The sequence below is a fragment of the Dromaius novaehollandiae genome, chromosome 1 (genome assembly GCF_036370855.1).
Source record: "Dromaius novaehollandiae isolate bDroNov1 chromosome 1, bDroNov1.hap1, whole genome shotgun sequence".
In the NCBI taxonomy this organism is placed as follows: Eukaryota; Metazoa; Chordata; class Aves; order Casuariiformes; family Dromaiidae; genus Dromaius; species Dromaius novaehollandiae.
This window is the reverse complement of record NC_088098.1, coordinates 13,472,112-13,491,010: the sequence shown is the minus strand read 5'-3', so window position 1 is coordinate 13,491,010 and position 18,899 is coordinate 13,472,112. Positions and strand designations below refer to the sequence as shown.

General features: G+C 38.1%; 2 protein-coding genes across 5 annotated transcripts; one reads left to right on the top strand and one right to left on the bottom strand.

Annotated features, from left to right (window-relative positions):
- Positions 1–3,384: 3,384 nt before the first annotated feature.
- On the bottom strand, positions 3,385–8,770 carry TPRKB (TP53RK binding protein). Of its 4 annotated transcripts, none has more exons than XM_064506049.1 (5): positions 8,751–8,770; positions 7,936–8,176; positions 7,065–7,187; positions 4,629–4,805; positions 3,385–3,787 (listed from the first exon to the last, which is right to left on the bottom strand). In XM_064506049.1, exons 2-5 carry the CDS (start codon positions 8,077–8,079, stop codon positions 3,701–3,703), a joined length of 531 nt encoding a protein of 176 aa, XP_064362119.1. In that variant the 5' UTR covers positions 8,080–8,176; positions 8,751–8,770; the 3' UTR covers positions 3,385–3,700. The 4 variants fall into 4 exon arrangements, with proteins under 4 accessions (XP_064362119.1, XP_025951133.1, XP_064362108.1 ...); XM_026095348.2 differs by lacking the exon at positions 8,751–8,770 and adding an exon at positions 8,438–8,570; XM_064506038.1 differs by lacking the exon at positions 8,751–8,770 and adding an exon at positions 8,387–8,441.
- On the top strand, positions 8,525–17,940 carry ALG10 (ALG10 alpha-1,2-glucosyltransferase). Its single transcript, XM_026095346.2, has 3 exons — positions 8,525–8,689; positions 9,186–9,383; positions 11,846–17,940. The coding sequence occupies exons 1-3, from the start codon at positions 8,525–8,527 to the stop codon at positions 12,899–12,901; spliced, it is 1,419 nt and encodes a 472-aa protein (XP_025951131.2). The 3' UTR covers positions 12,902–17,940.
- The last annotated feature ends 959 nt before the right edge of the window (positions 17,941–18,899 follow it).

Genomic DNA, 18,899 nt, shown 5'->3' with positions numbered 1-18,899 from the left:
GTTACTCACTTTTCCCCCCATTGACTAGTCATGGTTCTCAGCAAAGAAGCGGAGTCCCACTTTGCAACTAGAGCAGTGCTAGATGCAACCGTAAAAGTGCTGTGACAGCTCTGCCAATTTAGCACATTAACAAGGCAGAAAGCTACCTGCTTCTTTTTTGGATTTGTATTCTGTCAGTTGATTTGACTGGTCCAATACATGCTAGAGCAAACTCAAGGAAAACTGCAGGAAAATGAGTCAAAGGGGAAACCAGACTACTGCCCTTCAGCAAGAGCAAGCTCTTAGACTGTCTTAGGTGCATCATCAAATAATATCTTAAGCTATGAAGTGTAAAATACTTTTTTCCCCCTAATCTGTTGCCTCCGTGGAAAGCAGGGGTGGTTGACTAAATGAAACAGTTAAATTCTAGGTCCAAACTTACTAATTCCTAACGTATTCAGAAAGCCAAATGTAATTGTACAGGCCATTTGTACAGCCAAACATAATTGCACAATCATTACAGATCGTGTAAACACAATCTACATTTATTATCTGGTTTTGTAAATAATTGGCTTAATTTAGTTAGAGAACACAATTAGGACTAAAGGAAAAACCACGGCCTTGCAGGACAACAGCACAGTCTCTCATTGTCAACAGACCCACATCATGTGCCTGACTGAATAATAATAGCGAGGCTACAGATCTCAAAATCGCTTCCAGTAAATCCATCCATGAAAATATCTCATTCAGATCTCACAGTAAATCAATTCAGCTCAGAACACAGGACAACAGTAATAAACAATTTACTGTTTTCACACCCATGAAATTCACTGTCAAGAACTAGAAACTCAGAGCCAAAGTTTGGAAAGTATTTATCAGCTGTTATGCAGTGATCTATTTATTAATATTTCTTGTATACTAACTAGACTAGACTGATGTTTTGCACATGTTCAGAAACGGCTGTGGTTTAAACATACCTGTCTGCTGTTATTTTAAACTATCAAGAACAACGTCAGCAGTTCATCCAGCAAATTTGATGATACATTCCATGTACCAATTGGACTGTCAGAGAATAAAAACACGTCTTTAATTTTCCACAATAATTCTCCCATGCTGACGTTATGACCGTTTTATTTCAAAAGACTCAAGCCCTTCCAAACTCCATCTTTTAATAGTCTTGCATTTCCCTTTTTAGAAAAGACAATACAGTCTGTAGAACCATCTTTAAATCAAGAAATTGGCAGAGCCCCTTCTCTTTAATCTTTTATTTTGATCAACTTTGTCTTTCCCTTGGTACTTAGGTCTTAATGAAAAGTATCAGTTATATCCTAGAAAGGTTACAAAGGACCTCAAGGAACCCCTAGATTCAGGAAGCATCAACTACATCCTAACTATTTCTCACCAGTCTCATTTGTCTAACCAGTCCTTAAAGATCTACTGGTACAGAAATTCAGAAGGATTTGAATCCAAATCTCAAAATAATGCTTCTACCACAAGGCTATAAGGAAGTTCATATGAGAAGATGACTCTGTCCCATTATACATTAACCAGTAAAAAAAATCCTGACTTGAACTTGACTCTCTCTATCTATGGCAAGTGTCTCAATTCCTTGGTTAGACAATTTGTATCTCTAGACATCAACAAATGTTTAGTTAGTTACGCAAATCAGACCTGATCCAGCATAGAAGATGCAGGACAACATAGCCAGTGAATCTTACAGGGGCTAGGAAATCCCAGCAATTCAGAAGTGTAAGAAAAACAAGTCCAGACAGCCACAAAAACTTCTGTACCTAGGGATTTTAGTGATAGAAACTTAGATGCCTACAGAATTAAAAAGTTTCAAGGCTGGATTGAAGGGACGCAAATTGACTTCAAAACCCAAATTCATTCATAGTTATAAACCATTTCTCAAGTAACTACGTGTTGTCAGTTTGCAAGAGAAAAAGCCTAAGTATTTCCAAAGAATGCAATGAGCCTAATTATTTCAAGCTATCATTTCAAACTTTGATAAACTTCTTGTTTAAATATGGACTGGAGACCCCAATACTATGGCTTTATTTTTTAAAACCCTGGCTTCAATTTAAGAAATGATTTACTACAATACTTACTTATTTTTCCTCTATCATGTAATCTGACCTAGTGGAGATCAGCAAACAGCCTGTCTTTAGCACACCTTCAGTATGATGCTTTGCCATTGATTTGGTTGGTAAGAAAAGGATGGTACAGTAGTACCATCTGTACTACTGTATTTTAACTGACAGAAGAAAAACTAACCACAATCAAAATACAAAACAGGTCCAGGGATTTCCATATTAAATACAGAAACACAGACAATATCAGGTCTATATGTCAGTTTGCTGGTTCATTTACTGTAGTGGCTAACACTTCAACTCTAACTCAGACTTCTCTCCCCCACAAACTATACTTACTTTTCCCAAAGGTTAGGTGCAAGAGTCTGGGACACTCTTTCAGTTATCTTGTAAGCATACAAGTCCTAATGCTTCAGAGAATGGCAAGAAAAAAATGCAGACAACTATAGTTTTATACATGGCATTTCCCAGAAAAACAATACAGCATAATGATAACAAGCAGTATGGACTTCTGCCTAATTGGGATACTAGTTTTGATGAAATGGGATGCCTATATGTGATTAAACAATACTGACATCAGACTTTTGGACCTGGTGACTATTGGATATCAATATTCTTTTTTCTTTCTCTTTGATGTTCTTTCCTAATGCTGGTTCAGCAAAGCAAGATTAGTTTAATGATCCTTTCAGCACGTTATTTAAGCTATATCCACAACTTAAAGTGAGTAAATCCATGATGCAGATTTTTCTGTGAATTCTGCACTTGGAACAGAGCCCTAGGACATCGACATCACCATGCTTAATTCCCAGTGTTACAAATTAAAAATACCTCTCATTATTCTTTAACTGCCAACACTAGGTAACATGAAGCAATACACCAGTAGCTCAGCAGTACACAGTATGAGATGGTATCAAATTGTTAGGTGCTAATACCACCATAGCATCATCCATACTGACCTTATTTGTCACACTGCACTCCTCTCCAACGCCTGGCCCAGCTCCACACTGTACCACAGGGTCCCGTCATGCCTCCCGTCTTCCTTTTCCCATAGGGTGGGCAGTGTTTCTATTCCATTAGTAGAAAGAGGGAGATACTGCAGATGCATTGTAAAAAACTTTCCTTTTTCTAGTCCAGGAGCAATACTTAGTACTATTGAGACAATTTTCCTGGAAACAGTATTGTTAAACATAAAAATGATTATCATCCCTCAGGGGTGCCAAAACAAAACAAATCACAGTATGGTTAATAAAAATAATTCACAATGTTTGAATCCTATCTGTAGATGACAAAATGCTCAATGAAAGAGAACAGGAAGTACAGGTTTTCAAGCCTTCTTTTTATGATGAACTCAAGGTATCGGGAAAAGTGATCTTTTCTCATGTTAAATGAGAAAACAGACAGAAACGCTAATGGACAATTTTGCTTAGTACAGCAGAATTGCTCTGTGCTTAGAATACAGCTTAGATCACTCCCATACTCAAGGTAGTTCTTTATAGTTAAAGTTCAGATGTCACTACACTACTCGATACTACACCGATTTCTCTGAAATACAGGATGAATAGCCATGAAATGTTTTTGCAGCTTAGAAAGCCCTGTTTTTCTTTTTCTTTAAAAAATTTATTTGCACATTTTCATAAAACATCTTTTGTTGACATTCTGCAAATAATGCCATCCAATAAGGTGCCGATTTTTTCTTCCTGTGGAGTAAGTTTGTACATCTGCAGAAAAAAAGAACACGAAAAACATAAAGGCTGTACAAGGAAGAAAAAAATTATCGTATATATTTTTAAAATATATACATTAAAAAAAACAGACTCCCCCCTCCAATTTTTTACATTAGGAATGTACGTCTTGTCTTCCAGGCCAGATTAAGGACTAGAAACCAGGCAAATTTGGAAACTGCACAGCCAAGGGAAAGCTAAGAAAGTGCTAGAGAACAGTGCTTTTAGCTCCACATGTTATATGGTGTGATTTGTCCAATTTTGCTCATACCTCTCCCATCATTACTTTGACTGACCTAATCAAGATGGTTTAAGCTACTACAATTTTATCGCATGTGACGTGCATACTTCAAGATACCTTCTTGGCTTACAGTAATCTGTTAGAGTGCACATGCCTTAAAACAGTTCCTAGCAGCTAATCAACGAATTATTTTTATTTTAGCTGCCTGTGCTGGGACTATTTATGTACTTAGGATTACGAAACTGTGCAGAACTGAAAGTTTATTTTTAATTAAATAGCTATTTACTTGGGAAAATAAGAAACGGAAGTGATAGAACAGTGGGGAAAAATCTAGAATTCATTTCTGTGTTCTAAATTTCTGATGATGCTAAGAATCTGATGACCCCAAATTCGGTATGTTAGAGGGTGACTACTAGAAATTTTTTCCCCAGAGTAAAAACAGTACAAGAAACAAGTAGTCAAGTTTCACTCATAACAAGTTTCCAGTCACGTTAAAGAAATACAAACTCTAAATGAGTTACATCAGTTGAGATTTAATCAGACAATCAAATAAAATATCCCTTTCTTCAACCACAATTATCTCGTTTGGTTACATACCTTTTTAACTTTTGCAATGTCTGTTAGTTGGGGGAGTTCGTCTAAAGAAACCTGCTGGCCTTCTACTTGAGATGCTACATCTTCCAGATTAACAGTTTTTTCTCTGTCCACAACCAGAACAATGAGTACCGCTGTATCACTGTCTGAAATACCAAATTTTTTCAATGCATCTGAAATCTAAGGAAAGATGAAAAACAGCAAAATTTAACTAGACATTTTTTTGCTACATGTAAGCATTTTCAGTTACTGGGTCAAATAAACATGAAGTATATAATCTGACAAGTTCTACATTAATAAAATTCTGATGAACTATAAGAGATAATTTACTTCTTACACTAACTTCTATTAGTAGTTTGGAGGTTTTATTCCACTTGGATCAAACAGTTGCTAAGAAATTTTAGGGTTTTTTTTTCCCCTTGCAAAACTGCATGATCTTAAATCACCAGATTTAAATCTTAAATTTAAATTCTGGTGATCTTAAATCACCAGAAAACTAAAATAACTATCATGTGACTACAACCACTACATTGGTTAGGTCAAGTCTTTTCCCACATCTGAGGCTTTGTTTTTGCTGTTTTTTGTTTTTATACACTAATGGTAAAAAAAACCAAAACAAACCTATATACAGAAATAATACACCCTAACACCTACCAGACAGTTCTTAATTTTGCTAGTGTATCTGCTGCCAAGTGTGTCCGTGGCTAAAGTTTACAATCAAACTGATCCATCGATACAGAAATTTGAGGATAAAAAGATCGTGGATAAATAAAGGCTAAAAATATTTATGGAAGAATATCTAAAAAAAATAAGTCTCTGCATCTCTAATTGTATTTCTGCTCCTCTTCATAAATCTACGAGCAGTAAATGCTCGTCTTGAAAGAAAATGTCTCACAGAGATATTCCCAAATGCTAACTTTAACCAAGGAGACTAGCTTTCTTCCATAACCTAGTACAAGAAAGAGGCTTCTTCACATAACGAAACAGAGCAAAATCTTAGCACTAAGTGTTCTGAACCACCCTTTGTAAAAGCGTATCTCTGACCACTGGTTTTACAAGGAACCAAGGGAAATAAACCTCTGTAAGCTAAAATTACGTTTTATGAAAGTCTTGTTATCAACACATTCAGGATATGAATTTTCATTAGCTATTGCAGGGTTTTAGCTTGAGGAATGACTTAAGAAGCTCAAACTCTGCAGTTTCTTGAGTTTCACAAATCCATTACTTATCTGACTTCCTTGATATTTTGGAAATGTCAGATAAATGGGAGTCTGAGTAAGTGTTAAAATTCTAGTTAAGCTTGAACATGACGCATCCACACGTTACCACAACAAATGTAAACTAGGTTCCTTATATTAAATGGTCCATAGGTTAAAAAAAAAGCTAAGGCTCACCTTTATGGTCTCCCACTTTTAACAGCACAAATGGACTATTTGGCAGTGAGGGATAGTAGTAAGGAAAATCAGAATCATTTATGATCATTTATGCACAGTATGCTCTAGACAGCTAAACATCTGCCACATTACTTCAAGCTGTGTGTCACTGGAGAGAGTTATTTTTGAATTTCCATTCAGTCTTGTAACCATTCTAAGACTCACTGACCCCAAATTAATATTAGTTATGGTGTCAGTCTTTTTTTTCCAAAGAATTCGCTACATTTGCTCAGTTACTGGCAAAAATGAGAACAGAACTGTATGAAAGTGATTTCCCTACAGCTTATACAGATTAATTTTTCATTGGCGTTCCACAATTTTATTTCTGAAAACACTTACTGTGTGCTTTCTGTAGTGCTCTAAAACTGTACATTAAAGGAGAAATACTAAAATCTTATTTTACGTGTTTTGTATTATTGGCAGGTGTTGATATCTATTTGCATGATTGTTATGGATAATTTCTGAAGTATTAATAAAATCCTAATTTATGTTATTATATCAGAATAAGAGTATTCTTACTCAATATTGCTACTAAGACTTTAATTGCACACGGTGACTAATGTTCACGGCAATGTTGTCAAATCAATAGGAGGTTTTTTTGTTATACCAGTTGTGAGAGGATTTGGAGGTAGCCTAACATTTTTATCTATTTAAAAGAAAATTTTAAAAGAATTTTAAAAGAAAATATTACGGGCTTTAACACTTAAAAAGAAAAAAAATGAACCTAAAACCAAACAACCTAGAAGTGGTCAAGGAGGACTACACTGAAATTGTCAAGGATGAAAAAGAACAGAATCTCTGTATGTGAATTCTGTCTGCATGACAGTAGGACTATGGAAATATGACTATTCTAGTTACAGTTATTCCAAGTAGAATACAACCAGTACATCAGAGGACTTTGTTCTAAGGCCAGGCAAATTGTTCAGTGAATGCTTATATTTAGTTTGGCTGCATGGATCTTAGCAAGCTTCTCTGGCAAAAACAGTAATTGTTCTGTAAATCTTACATTATTGTTTGGTGAAAGGTTGAAAATAATTTCTGCATAGAGAGTTCTGGTCTTCATTTTACCAATCTTGTGTAGATGAACTGCCTTGTTGGCTGCCACAAGAATTTGAAAAGGGTCTACAATCTGTAAAATATGATAGAAGAAGATAAACAGAAATTTAACATAATATTTTCAACACTCAAAAAACCCTCAACCACTCAACTTTGTTAGCCCAAGTCTGCCCTCATTACAGTCAGCAATACACCATCCAGCAACTCATTTCAGCAATTCTTGCTCTTCCAAAGTCAATGGGATCTACTGAATAAGATAATGCTTGATATAAAAATAAAGATTACACTCACAATCAGGTTACTGGAATCTTTTGAAAGAAGTATCATGTTAATAAATCCTCTGTCAGTAAATTGCCAGATTAGATTTTTTTTCTTCCCTAATTTACAATGGCTTTGCTAATTCAAGCAAAAAAAAAAAAAAAAATCAGAAACTAGTTACAGGTTTAGATAAGAACAAAGGCTCCTAACATCAGTTTTTTAACAGAGCATTAAATGATTAGTGATACATTTTACAGATGGAAGAAGATTTAAATAGCTCTACATAGTGGGAACGTTAAGGGAATCAAGGAGGAGACTGACTCTTTTGGCCAATTTTGCCTAGGCTCTACCTTCTGCACAGAGGGGCCCTTATACTTCTGTAACATCATAATTAAATCAAAGGAGCTGCATTTACATGGTGAAAGCTAAGTATCTATAGCAGCTTAGGTGATAGGGATTACAGACACAGGTCATTTTTTTTTCAGTTCTTCAGGAGCAGGAACTTTGTACAGTCTTCAAAACCCTACTGCAGTATAAACAAAACAAGGAGGGCATTTCCTTACCATTGCAGGATTTATTAATGCTCCATCGATAGAGCCTTCCATTGCTTTCTTTCTGAGAGCAGCAGCATTTTTCACGTCATTAAACAGGAGCAGAGTCACGCTACGGTCAGGAAACAGCTCCAGCTGATGTGTTAAATGCAGCATCTCGTCACGAAGGAGCAAATTCGCCCGGAGCAAGGCGCAGCAGCGCCCAATCCCAGGGTACCGCAAGCGCAGCTATCGCACACAGGCCGCACACGCTCTGCCTCAGATAAAACAGAATTTTAATAACGTTTGACCACTCGTATGTGCTCAGGGGAGGTTTCCAACCCTTCTTAGAGGGGAACAGTGGAGTTTAATAAGGGAGAAGTTAGGCGAGCAGAGGTTGAAGCAGCCGCCCCGCCCCGCCCCCCCCCCAGCACCCGCGACCCTGCCGGCCCCTTCCCGCCCAGCGCCCCCCTTCCCGCCCCACCGGGGCCCGGGGCCGAGCCTGGAGCCGACCCGCCGCCGCCGCGGCCCTCACCGCCCGCCGAGCGCCTCCGCCGCCGCCCGCGCCGCCGGACCCCTCCCCGGAAGGGCGGCCTCTCCCCGCGGCGGCGGCGGCGGCAGCATGGAGCGCGCGGCGGCCTACGGCTTCTCGGCCGCCATGAGCGGCGCTTTCCTGCTCTCGTGCCTGCTCTTCGCGGCGCTCAACCGCCGCCAGCGCGCGCCCTACATGGACGAGGCCTTCCACGTCCCGCAGGCGCAGGCCTACTGCGAGGGCCGCTTCCAGCAGGTGCGTGCGGGCCCCCGGCACCCCCGCCCGGCCGCCGGCTCCCCCCGCTCCTCCCGGCTACCGGCTCCCCGTGGCCGCCTCCCGGTCCCCCGCGCCGGCGCTGCCCCCTGCGGCCTCCCCCCCCCCCCCCGCCCCCCCCACTCGCCGGGTTGCTTGGGGGCGATCCGGCTCCGTTTTTCCGCTGGAGCGGGTATTTCCATGAGCAGTAAGGGCGCGTAAAAGAGGGAGCGTGCCTTTTGTGATGAGAAGGCGCCCGAAACGTGTGTCTGTGCTTTTTATCACTTAGTGGTGCGATATTTAACGCTCGCGACACGGTGGAAGGACATATAAAGCATTTAAACGTTACACACTAACGCCTGAAATTCACTAAACGCCTAAAGTAACAGATGGCGTGTAAATTAAAGCTGCACATCACAGCTCCCCGGGGAGCTGCGCGCCTCTGGCGCGTTTTCTGCGCGACGGCGGCTCTTTAACCCGGCCCGTCTCCCCTTTGAAGTGGGACCCCATGATCACGACGCTGCCCGGCCTGTACCTGGTCTCGGTGGGAGTCGCCAAGCCCGCGGCGTGGCTCTTCGGCTGGACCGGCAGCATCGCGTGCTCCACCGGCATGCTCAGGTTTATTAACCTCCTCTTCAGCGTTGGAAACTTCTATTTGCTCTACTTGCTGTTGTCCAAGGTGCATGCGAAAAATAAGGTACGGTCCAAGTAGAGTAATTTTCTGCACTAGTACGAACAATGCTGATGGCTCTGCGTATGCTTGTTTTGTTAGATATTTGAGCTGTCTCCAGTTTTATGTGGCTACGAGTATTCCTACCAGTTTGAGCCAAGGAGGTGTGCTTCTTTTCTCTAAAAAACAATCTTTTTTCTCTCTGAGGGTGCGATCCTCTAAAAACTTACTCTTGCACATAACTATAAATAGTTTCATTGAAATAAAACATGATTCCTGAACAAAGCCCAATAAGCTGTGTTTGAGCTAAAATATATTCTTTAGATAGATATCAGATTTGACATTGAGATTTAGAATTATAGGATATTTCAGGTTGGAAGGGACCTCAGGAGGTCTCTAGTCCTGTCTCCTGCTCAGAACAGGGTCAGCTCTGAGGTCAGACCAGGCAGCTCAGGGCTTCATCTAGTTGTGTCTTGAAAACCTGCCCAGATAGAGAGCAACTGCACAACCTTTCCAGGTAGCCTGTTGCACTGCTTGACTGGCCTTTCACCTCCATGGTGAAAAAGGTTTTCCTTTCATCCAGTTTGAAGCACTCTTGTTTCAATTTATACCTGTTCTCTCTTGTTGGCCCACCATGCAGTGCTCTGAAGAGCCTGGCTCCGTCTTCTTATTAACCTCATAGGTATTGGCAGGCTGCTCTTTGGTCCCCCTGAAACCATCCCTTCCCTCGGCCAAACAAGCCCAGCTCCCTTGGCCTCTCCTCACAGGGTAGGTGCTCCTGTCCTTGACCATCTTGGTGGCCCTCCACACTCACTCCAGTTTATCAAAGTCTTTTTCCAAATTACTGTTATTGGGAATGCTCAGAACTGGACGTGGTATTCTAGATGTGGTCTAACAACCTTGCCCCTCCTTGCTGCCAGGACACACTGCTGCCTCACATTCAGCTTGCTGTCTGCACAGACTCCTGGGTCCCTTTCCGCAGAGCTGCTCTCCAGCCACTCTGTCCTCAGCCTGAACCATTGCAGGGATTCTTCCTTCCCAGGTGCAGGGCCTTGCATTTTTCCTATTGAATTTCATAAGGTTTCTGTTGCTTCATTCCTACAGCCTGTTTAGGTCCCCCTGGATGGCAGCTCTGCTCTTGAGTATATTGCCTCACCCAACTGGTTTGGTGTCATCTGCCAAGTTGATGAGAGTGTGTCTTGTTGCTGCCTCCAGGTATAAAGATGTTAAACAGGACAGGTTGCAGTAGAGACCCCTGCAGTACTTTGCTTGTTACCAACCTTCAGATAGAAAATGACCCGTTAATTGAGCCTGACTGTCCAATCAGTTTTTTAGCTGTCTAGTTGTCCATCCAAGTGATGGATCATCTAACACTGTTGCAGGTAAATTGTTCCAGTAGTTAATGGCCTATTCAAAATCTTTCAGCTTAGTTTGCTATCTTTAGTTTCACCTTTAAACCATAAGGACATTTTTTGCAGTTCAGTGATAATTTAAAGATTCCGTTGTTATAAGGAAAATGTTGTCTTATGAAGATTACAGGAGATTCTTCATGGTTAAGCGCATGATAAAACCATTCAGAACTGGGTTAAAATCAACAAATTGTTTATTCTTTTGGAACACTTTTAATTTTATATTTGGAAGTGGAAATATAAATGTAAGAAAACAAAAGGTTTCTTGGCTGTATTATAAGCATTACAAAATGTACTTGCATTGTTGCCACTTCCTTACTCTTTGAGCATTTTCTGTATTCCTGTTTTCAGTATGGTGGTGACTGGCTGTTTCATCCCACGCTACATCATTCAGAACCATCATGAAGCAGTTTTTAATGTTGTGAATTACATTGCATCATGTAGTGAGTGGGATAATTGGGAGGAGTTTTTAACTGTATGATCTACTTTCTTTAAAGTTTCTTTTCTAACTCATGAATTATAATAAAAATAAACAACAAAAGATCAGAGAGCTGCATCAAAGATTAGAAGCTTAACTGGCCCCTCTATGGGCTGGCTTTGAAAGAGTCAATAGTACAAGCACAGAATGATGTGTTCTGCTGTGTCATAAATAAACATAATCTGATGATGAGATTGCAGGGGCATACAACATTGAAAACAAATTTTTCCTTTTCTTTTGCCCATTTATGCCGCTCTCATCATAGGTATGAGAGCAGTTATATTCCCACAATGACTTTAATGCTACAGATATGTGAACGTCTGAGATATGGAAGAAGCTGGTGTATTTTCTTTGCCATGTTTTTAACTCACCAGCAATAATGCTTCTTGATTTTATTTGTCTCAGCATTGTATTGTCCTGCACTCTACATTAGCATAGCAGGAGGTTAACAGAAATGTAGCGTGAGTACTAGTGCAGTAATGGTGATCAGAGAGCATAAGAGATGCTGTATTGTGGTAATGGAATTCTGAAGAATGATATCCTTTATTTGTTTTTTATTTTTATTGTAAATTACTAATTGTGGTTTTCTGCTTCTTCTCTAGGCCGTGTCTGGTTTCCAGAGAATCTTGTCTACATTAACTCTTGCAGCATTTCCCACACTTTATTTTTTTACATTCCTTTATTATACAGACCCAGGATCAGTATTTTTTACTCTCTTTTCATATTTAATGTGCCTTTATGGTAACCATAAAACTTCAGCTCTGCTTGGATTTTGTGGCTTCATGTTTCGTCAGACAAATATTGTATGGACAGTTTTTTGTGCAGGAAACGTTGTTGCAGAAAAGCTAAATGAAGCCTGGAAGACAGAGCTACTGAAAAAGAAAGATGAAAAGATTTCCTCCATGAAAGGATCATTTTCAGATCTGATCAGAATACTACAGTTTCTTATTGAATATCTCGTATCACCTCAAAACTTGATTATGCTTATTGCTTTAACTTGGCCATACGTCATATTAGTAGTTGTGTTCTTTGCTTTTGTCTTCATCAATGGCGGAATAGTTGTTGGTGACAGAAGTAGCCATGAAGCCTGTTTGCACTTTCCTCAGCTGTTTTATTTTCTGTCATTTACTCTCTTTTTTTCCTTCCCCCATTTATTGACCCTTACCAAAATCAGGAAATTCCTTCTGACCTTACGGAAGCACCCTATGCAGTACAGCTTAATTGCTGTCATCTCTTTATTCCTGATCTGGAAATTTACCTATGTTCATAAGTATTTACTAGCAGATAACAGACATTATACATTCTATGTCTGGAGAAAAGTCTTCCAAAGACATGAGCTTGTAAAATACCTGTTAGTTCCAGTCTATATATTTGCTGGCTGGAGTTTTGCTGATACCTTGAAATCAAAATCAATATTCTGGATTTTAGTGTATTTTGTATGTTTATTTGCTGTTACAGTTCCTCAAAAGTTGCTAGAATTTCGTTACTTTATTTTGCCGTACTTAATATATAGGCTCAATATTCCATTTCCATCTCTTTATAGACAACTTCTTGAGCTGGCTTTTTATATTTTTGTGAATGTAACAACTTTTTATCTTTTTCTAAACAAAACATTCCAATGGCCAAATAGTGAAGAAGTGCAGAGGTTTATGTGGTGATTTTCTTTTGGTACCTTTGTACCCTTAGGAAAACCCGGTTCTATTTCAGGACTATAGACCCTGGAATAAAGTAGTGTGCATTACATTATATATATACATTTTTTTTCCACAGTGGGAATCAGGAAAGGAAATCAGTTGGTTGCTTATATTCTTGGCACTGAATGTGAGATCTAATATGTGAAGATATTAGATTTATTAAATTTATGTGGTCCTGGATTAAATTCAGAACTAGGGAAATTTCAGAAAACCTTTTTGTAACTAATGTGAAGTGAGGGAGATGTTTACAACCATATTTCATGATAATAATATATTCTATAACATACTTTTGAAGGTATGGCAGTTTATAAGTATGTTTTGGAGGTTTGCTTCAAAATAAAGTATTTAAGTGTTTAACCTTTTCATTACCTCTGGGTGCATATTTACTCCTCAGCATAGGCCATTTCCATCTATGTCTGCTAAAGGTCAAGGTAAGAAACCCTACTGAAGTGTAACGTTTTCAAAAACACCTGCATCCCAATGAATTTTCATGAGTTGTTGGTCAGTAAATGCATACATTAGTTTTGCAAACAGAATGTAGGCTCTTAAATCATTAGGACATTTTGAAAATTTTATTTCAAACTGATATTTAGAAAACAGAGTGAAGACTATGTGCATGTTCCTTCCTTTGGGGGAATAAACATTATTGTACAACAAAGGATAAATTGCGGTTGATAATGTGACCTATTAGAAGGGGAGTAATTTATGTGAGCCAGGCTGAAACATGTCATTACATGGTGGAATGCAGTATAATGAAAACCCTTTTAAATAATAAGGCTTTTATGTCTTGAGGTTCTGTGTTCACAGGTTTGTATTGAAGCAGGATGTGAGTGCACTCCAAAGTTGAACTGAGTATTTCTAAGATCTTTGACATGTAATCTTAAAAAAAAATACTAATGGCATTACTGAATTGTTCTTTTAAATATTTTTCATATATGCACACATCTAATGGAACTAGGCAGTATATATTTCTTTTTACAAAGGTAAAAATACAATGTATATGATTTTTTAAAAACATCTAGTGCATTATTTTCAGAAGGAAAGAACGGTTCCCTTCAGTAAATGACTTTAATTAGACTTGAAAATATTTGATCACTTCTAGTTAACTATTGAGCAGTTTTATAAATATAACTGAATTATGTGTGTGTGGCGGGGGGGGAGCCCAAAACCTCACGAACTATGTAGTGTCTCAAAGTTTTTTCTTCTTCCATAATGGAAATATTGCAGTCAGACCTATGCAAACATGTCATATTAATGCCATTCCTGTCATTCTGAAGTGGAATTGTTTTTCAGGAGGTTCCTGCCATGGAGTTACCTACCCAGAACGGTACCAGTACATTTTCTTTACAGTATGCAGATCAGTGTCCGCTGGCTCAGCACCCTTCCCTGTGCTAACACTGTGAGGTGTGTGCTTGGCTCAGATTCTCCTGTCCACTGTCTGTACAACCATGTTTTCTGTGATTTTAGAGGGACAAATTTTGTGGGGTAATCTTGCATGCTTTCTGCTTCCAACTTTGTTTTTGTATACCATTCAGGTAAAACAAAAGCAAGATAAATATGCACATGCACATTTTAGTACAATTTTATATGTGCACTCAAATTTTTGTATTGCACAAATTGGAATGGCAACATGGGATTCAGGTGGGGGTTCTGGTTGGAATCCTGAATTGTTTTCTAGATCTCCCCCCCCCCCCCCCCCCCCCGAATTTGTAGAGGAGCAAGTGTTCCCGTAATAAGATGCAAAAATTCCTGTGCTTATACAGTCCACAGGCATTTTGTTTTGTCCAGGACGTCTGTTGATATTGGTATCTGAATGCCTTAGATTATCTACATTGTTAAGAAAATGACAGTATTTGTGCTTTGTCCTTATTCTTAACTGAGATGGCAACTGTGTTTCAAGTAAAAAGAACCGAGTTTAAATATATACTATTTTAATGCAATTGTGCAATTCTCTTGTAAAGAAAAGTGACTGCAAGACAGAAATCGCCCAAAATTTAGCGCAGAAAACCTTTCCAAAGAGCCCCGTGTCACAAGATGGTAGAAAAATTACATGTAGAGAGGTGTCTGTGAAGTTTTTTAAAGTAAGGAAGATTATTAGCTGGCAGAATATTTTAGCATGGGAATTATCAGTGTAATGATTTATTTTGATATAACAGTACTGTTTCTCTCAATTTATTTTGCTAATTTAAAAACAGAGTTGAGATATGTTTTCACTAAAGAAGAAAGTCAATGAATTATTAAAACATGAAAAGAGAGAGTTATTTTTAGTGTAAAGCTGTAAAGCTGTATTTTTACTTTTGCTGATGAACCAGAGGGACTTTTTGGTAATATTCAATGTTATCCTAAATAGAGGAGTTTAAAAAAAAAAAAAAAAAAAAAAAAAAGAGATGAAACATAATTTAGCCTGATTCTGTTTCAGACATGAAAATAGTTGTAATTATGTCATAATTAGTCATAAAGAAAGGTCTCAAAATGTCATCAATCTCTTTTAAGAATTTGGCAAATAGCAGCAGCAATGACATTGTTTAAATCTAGATATAAGAATTAGTTAAAAATACTTCATAATCTTGGAGAGTGTCTCTTATGGAAAATTAGTCTTAGTATATTGCTCCTGGAATATTTCCACTGTAGTTGTTTGTAATAGCAAATACTTATTAACTATTCCTCTTGAAGACGTGCAAAAGGGACTACATTTGTCTTGGTTTATGTTGTCAAAGGTCTTTTCTGTTGTCAGAGGTTTTTTCTAGTTTCAGTAGAACCCTGATCACTTACTTTAGGTTAACGCCTCAGCTGGGGTAATTTGGCATGGAAATTACTTACAGAAGCATTAAAAAAATATATTGTAAATTTTATTAATTATCCATTTAGAAAAAGTCACGCTGATTTGTTGAAATATAACATCCAAAATTAAAACAAAAATAGTAGAGCTAACATTTCTGTAATCATTGTTCAAAAAGTCTGATTCAGTTTTTCTTAAACAGAAAATAGAAGGTGATATTTCAATAGCTGTTGGAAGAGTCAAAATAGAGGACTGAACAGCCACAGTGTGGTCGATTTATTTTGAGGTGAAAAAAATACAAGACAAATCATTTAACACCTTTTTTAGTTAAAATACTGAGTGGTTATTTGGGAAGACCTGAAAATTGCTTCTTTGAGGCAGCAACACATCTGATCCTATATGCTGTAAAATGTATTACCTGTTCTGTGTATTTCGTATTTTGTCGTTCCTCTTAAGTTCTTTGACAACACTTTTAACGTACATGCTCAAGCGATATGTGCATGGTGAAATCTTCCTTATCTTCCTTAGGTAGAAGGACCTTTTCTTTTAATAACAAAGATTATTTCTGTGAGAAACTTATTTCAGGAAAAAGTCTTCTGTAGTCTCTGAGCACAGTTAATTTTGTGCTGGTAAGGCAGATGTGAGCTTTTTCACAAGGTGGCAGTCTTGTGCCATCTTGTTCAGGCAACAAGCTGCTAACTGCAATGCTATTTGAAATGATAGCGTCAGGTTTTTTAGCCAGAGTATCTTCTGAGAGTTAGAAAACTTCAAGTTCTGCCACGAGTGATTGCATGTTTTGGTAACTGGTTCAGCTAAAATACCCCTGTATTTAGTTTTAAACTTATATTTTGTTATGTTTTAAAAGAAGCATGAGTTTTGCTTATGTTTTGAAATGTGTCTTATATTTTGAGTAAAATTGTTATTTTTGTTATTTGTGGAATTTTCGTGTTTGGTGTAGAGAACGAATGAAACTTCTAAGTTTACTCGTGAAATAATGTTATTTTAAACAGTGTAGTTAGTTGCCTAGAAAGTTAAGCAGATTTCCTTCTCTTGTTTTATAATTAATTCCCACAGCATTCTTAATTTGTTCACGTATTCCTTCTATTCATAGCTGTATAAAAAGGAAAAAAGTATTTGGAGGACAAATCGAGGAAATAAAGCAAGGTAATTAAAGTTTTGAGACTGACACACATGGTGATTTTCTAAAACGTTCAGTTTTTTTTAGTTGGTTGATGCACAGATGAAATACGAATACTCAGATGTCTGTGAGCCATATAGTAGTTGACACTGCATTTAAAACATATCCTCTAGTTTTTGTGTAATGAAAAGTGTAAAGCCAGAGAGTCCATGGAAATAAATCCTTTCTGTATATTAGCAGTATTAATTTCTTTTTTTCTTGAAAAGCTTTGCTTTCCTTGCTTATTAGTGTTAGTGTTTGCTTTTTATTTAGTGACATTTGTACGCCAGCTGAGACATCATTCTCTCTCGTAAACAGACATCTTTCTTAAAAGCAAGCTGCACATGGATCCAGAAAATTGGTTTATTTCTAGCTCCTCATTTTAGGAAAAAAGAGCCTCTCCATGAGGCAGAAATGTTCAGCTAGCTAGAGTTGTGTAGCTGAAATGCTCCTGATTTGTGAGTTTTTGTCACTGCGCTCTGTGCTCAATCATAGAACATGCTGAGGACTTAATGCTCTTCCCTGAGCTTACAGGATAGTTGGGACATCAGGAGCAGAAAGAAAAAAGGAAAATATTTTTGCAGGAAATTGGTGCTGTAGCCAGTATGCGTAGTGCTGCCAGGAGCAGAAGTGAATGGGGTGCTTGCTGAGGTTTGGGGGCACTGCTGTATTTAGCAGGGCACTGTGGTTTGGTAAAGTATGTGGTGATACAGAAGACTTGTCATGTACGAGTGAAAATGTCTTCTTCACGTGGAAGGAAGCTTTTTTCCTTACTAAAGTCAGTTTGATCACTGTGAGAATTTTCTTGTTTGAAACTTGGTAACTAATTGGTTTATCAAAAGATGTTTCTTGTATTTAGTTGTGGCTCTATAAATAAAACCTCTGTTGTTATTGTTTTCAGCAGATGTTGTGAGCTTATCTGAATTGCAACTATATGTCATTTGTGGGTAGGGATTGCTTTTGTTTCCACATTTTCTTGCCCTGGTTCTATTGTGTTTTTATAAAGTAAAAATTGTCATACCTTAAAAAAATAAACACTTAAAAGGCTGTCTTCCAATGTGCTTTATTTCCTGGTTTTAAGTAGATGTAAATTAATACACTATGCCTTTGACTCAAATTGTCATGAACTCGTATTAACAGTAGCCCTGTGCATCTTTTCAAAGATGTAATCACAAAAGTTTGTCTCCTTGGCTACCTCCAGATCTTCTCTAATAAGAGTAGATTTCCATGTTTTCATGTCAGCCCTCCTAAAAGTATTGTAGAAATAATCTTGTGAATGTACAATGCAAAAGAAATGGTTGCGGTGATTATCACTGTGGTGATTTAGGGCACTGCTTCAGACTTGCAAGTTTAATACACATAAATCATGCTGCATTTTCCTGGGTTCCCATCAAATCTCAAACAAAACAATGTCTGGCTGAATTGAAATTTAAAAGACAGGCTTCAAAAGAACAAAGGAGACACAGTCAGGAATATTACTGATTCCAGAGGTAGCACTTCACCCTCTGGGTCAGTGCTGACTGTATGCCATAACATTGTAAATGGGTGGGAGTAAGCACATTTTAGTGACAGTCCTGGCTAAGAGCAACTTAGAAGTTCTATACTTAAATTTTTCTTGTAGTTTGTTGCATATAGGATTCTTTATGTGCTGCTCTGTGGACTTTTGCACTGTTGTATCACTCAACATTTTTCATTGCAGAGAGGGTTATTTTATGTTAGCAGTCCATTGAAGTGGTTGTGAAGATGGGAACTCATTTGCAAGACCTTTAAAAAATAGAGTAGAAGATACAGTTCTTTCTCCAATAAGCTTAGAAAGTCATTTCAAGCAAAATCCAATAATTGTATTAGTGAAGAGGGGAAATGAGAAGTGAAGATAGGGAAAAGGTTGCAAAAGACCCTTAGAGGCGTAAGTCAGTAAGACTGTCAACAGGCTTTTGTTTCAGGATTTATTTTCACATTCTTCTAACTTTTCTGTGGGTACATATGTGGGGGGAAACAGTCTCTGA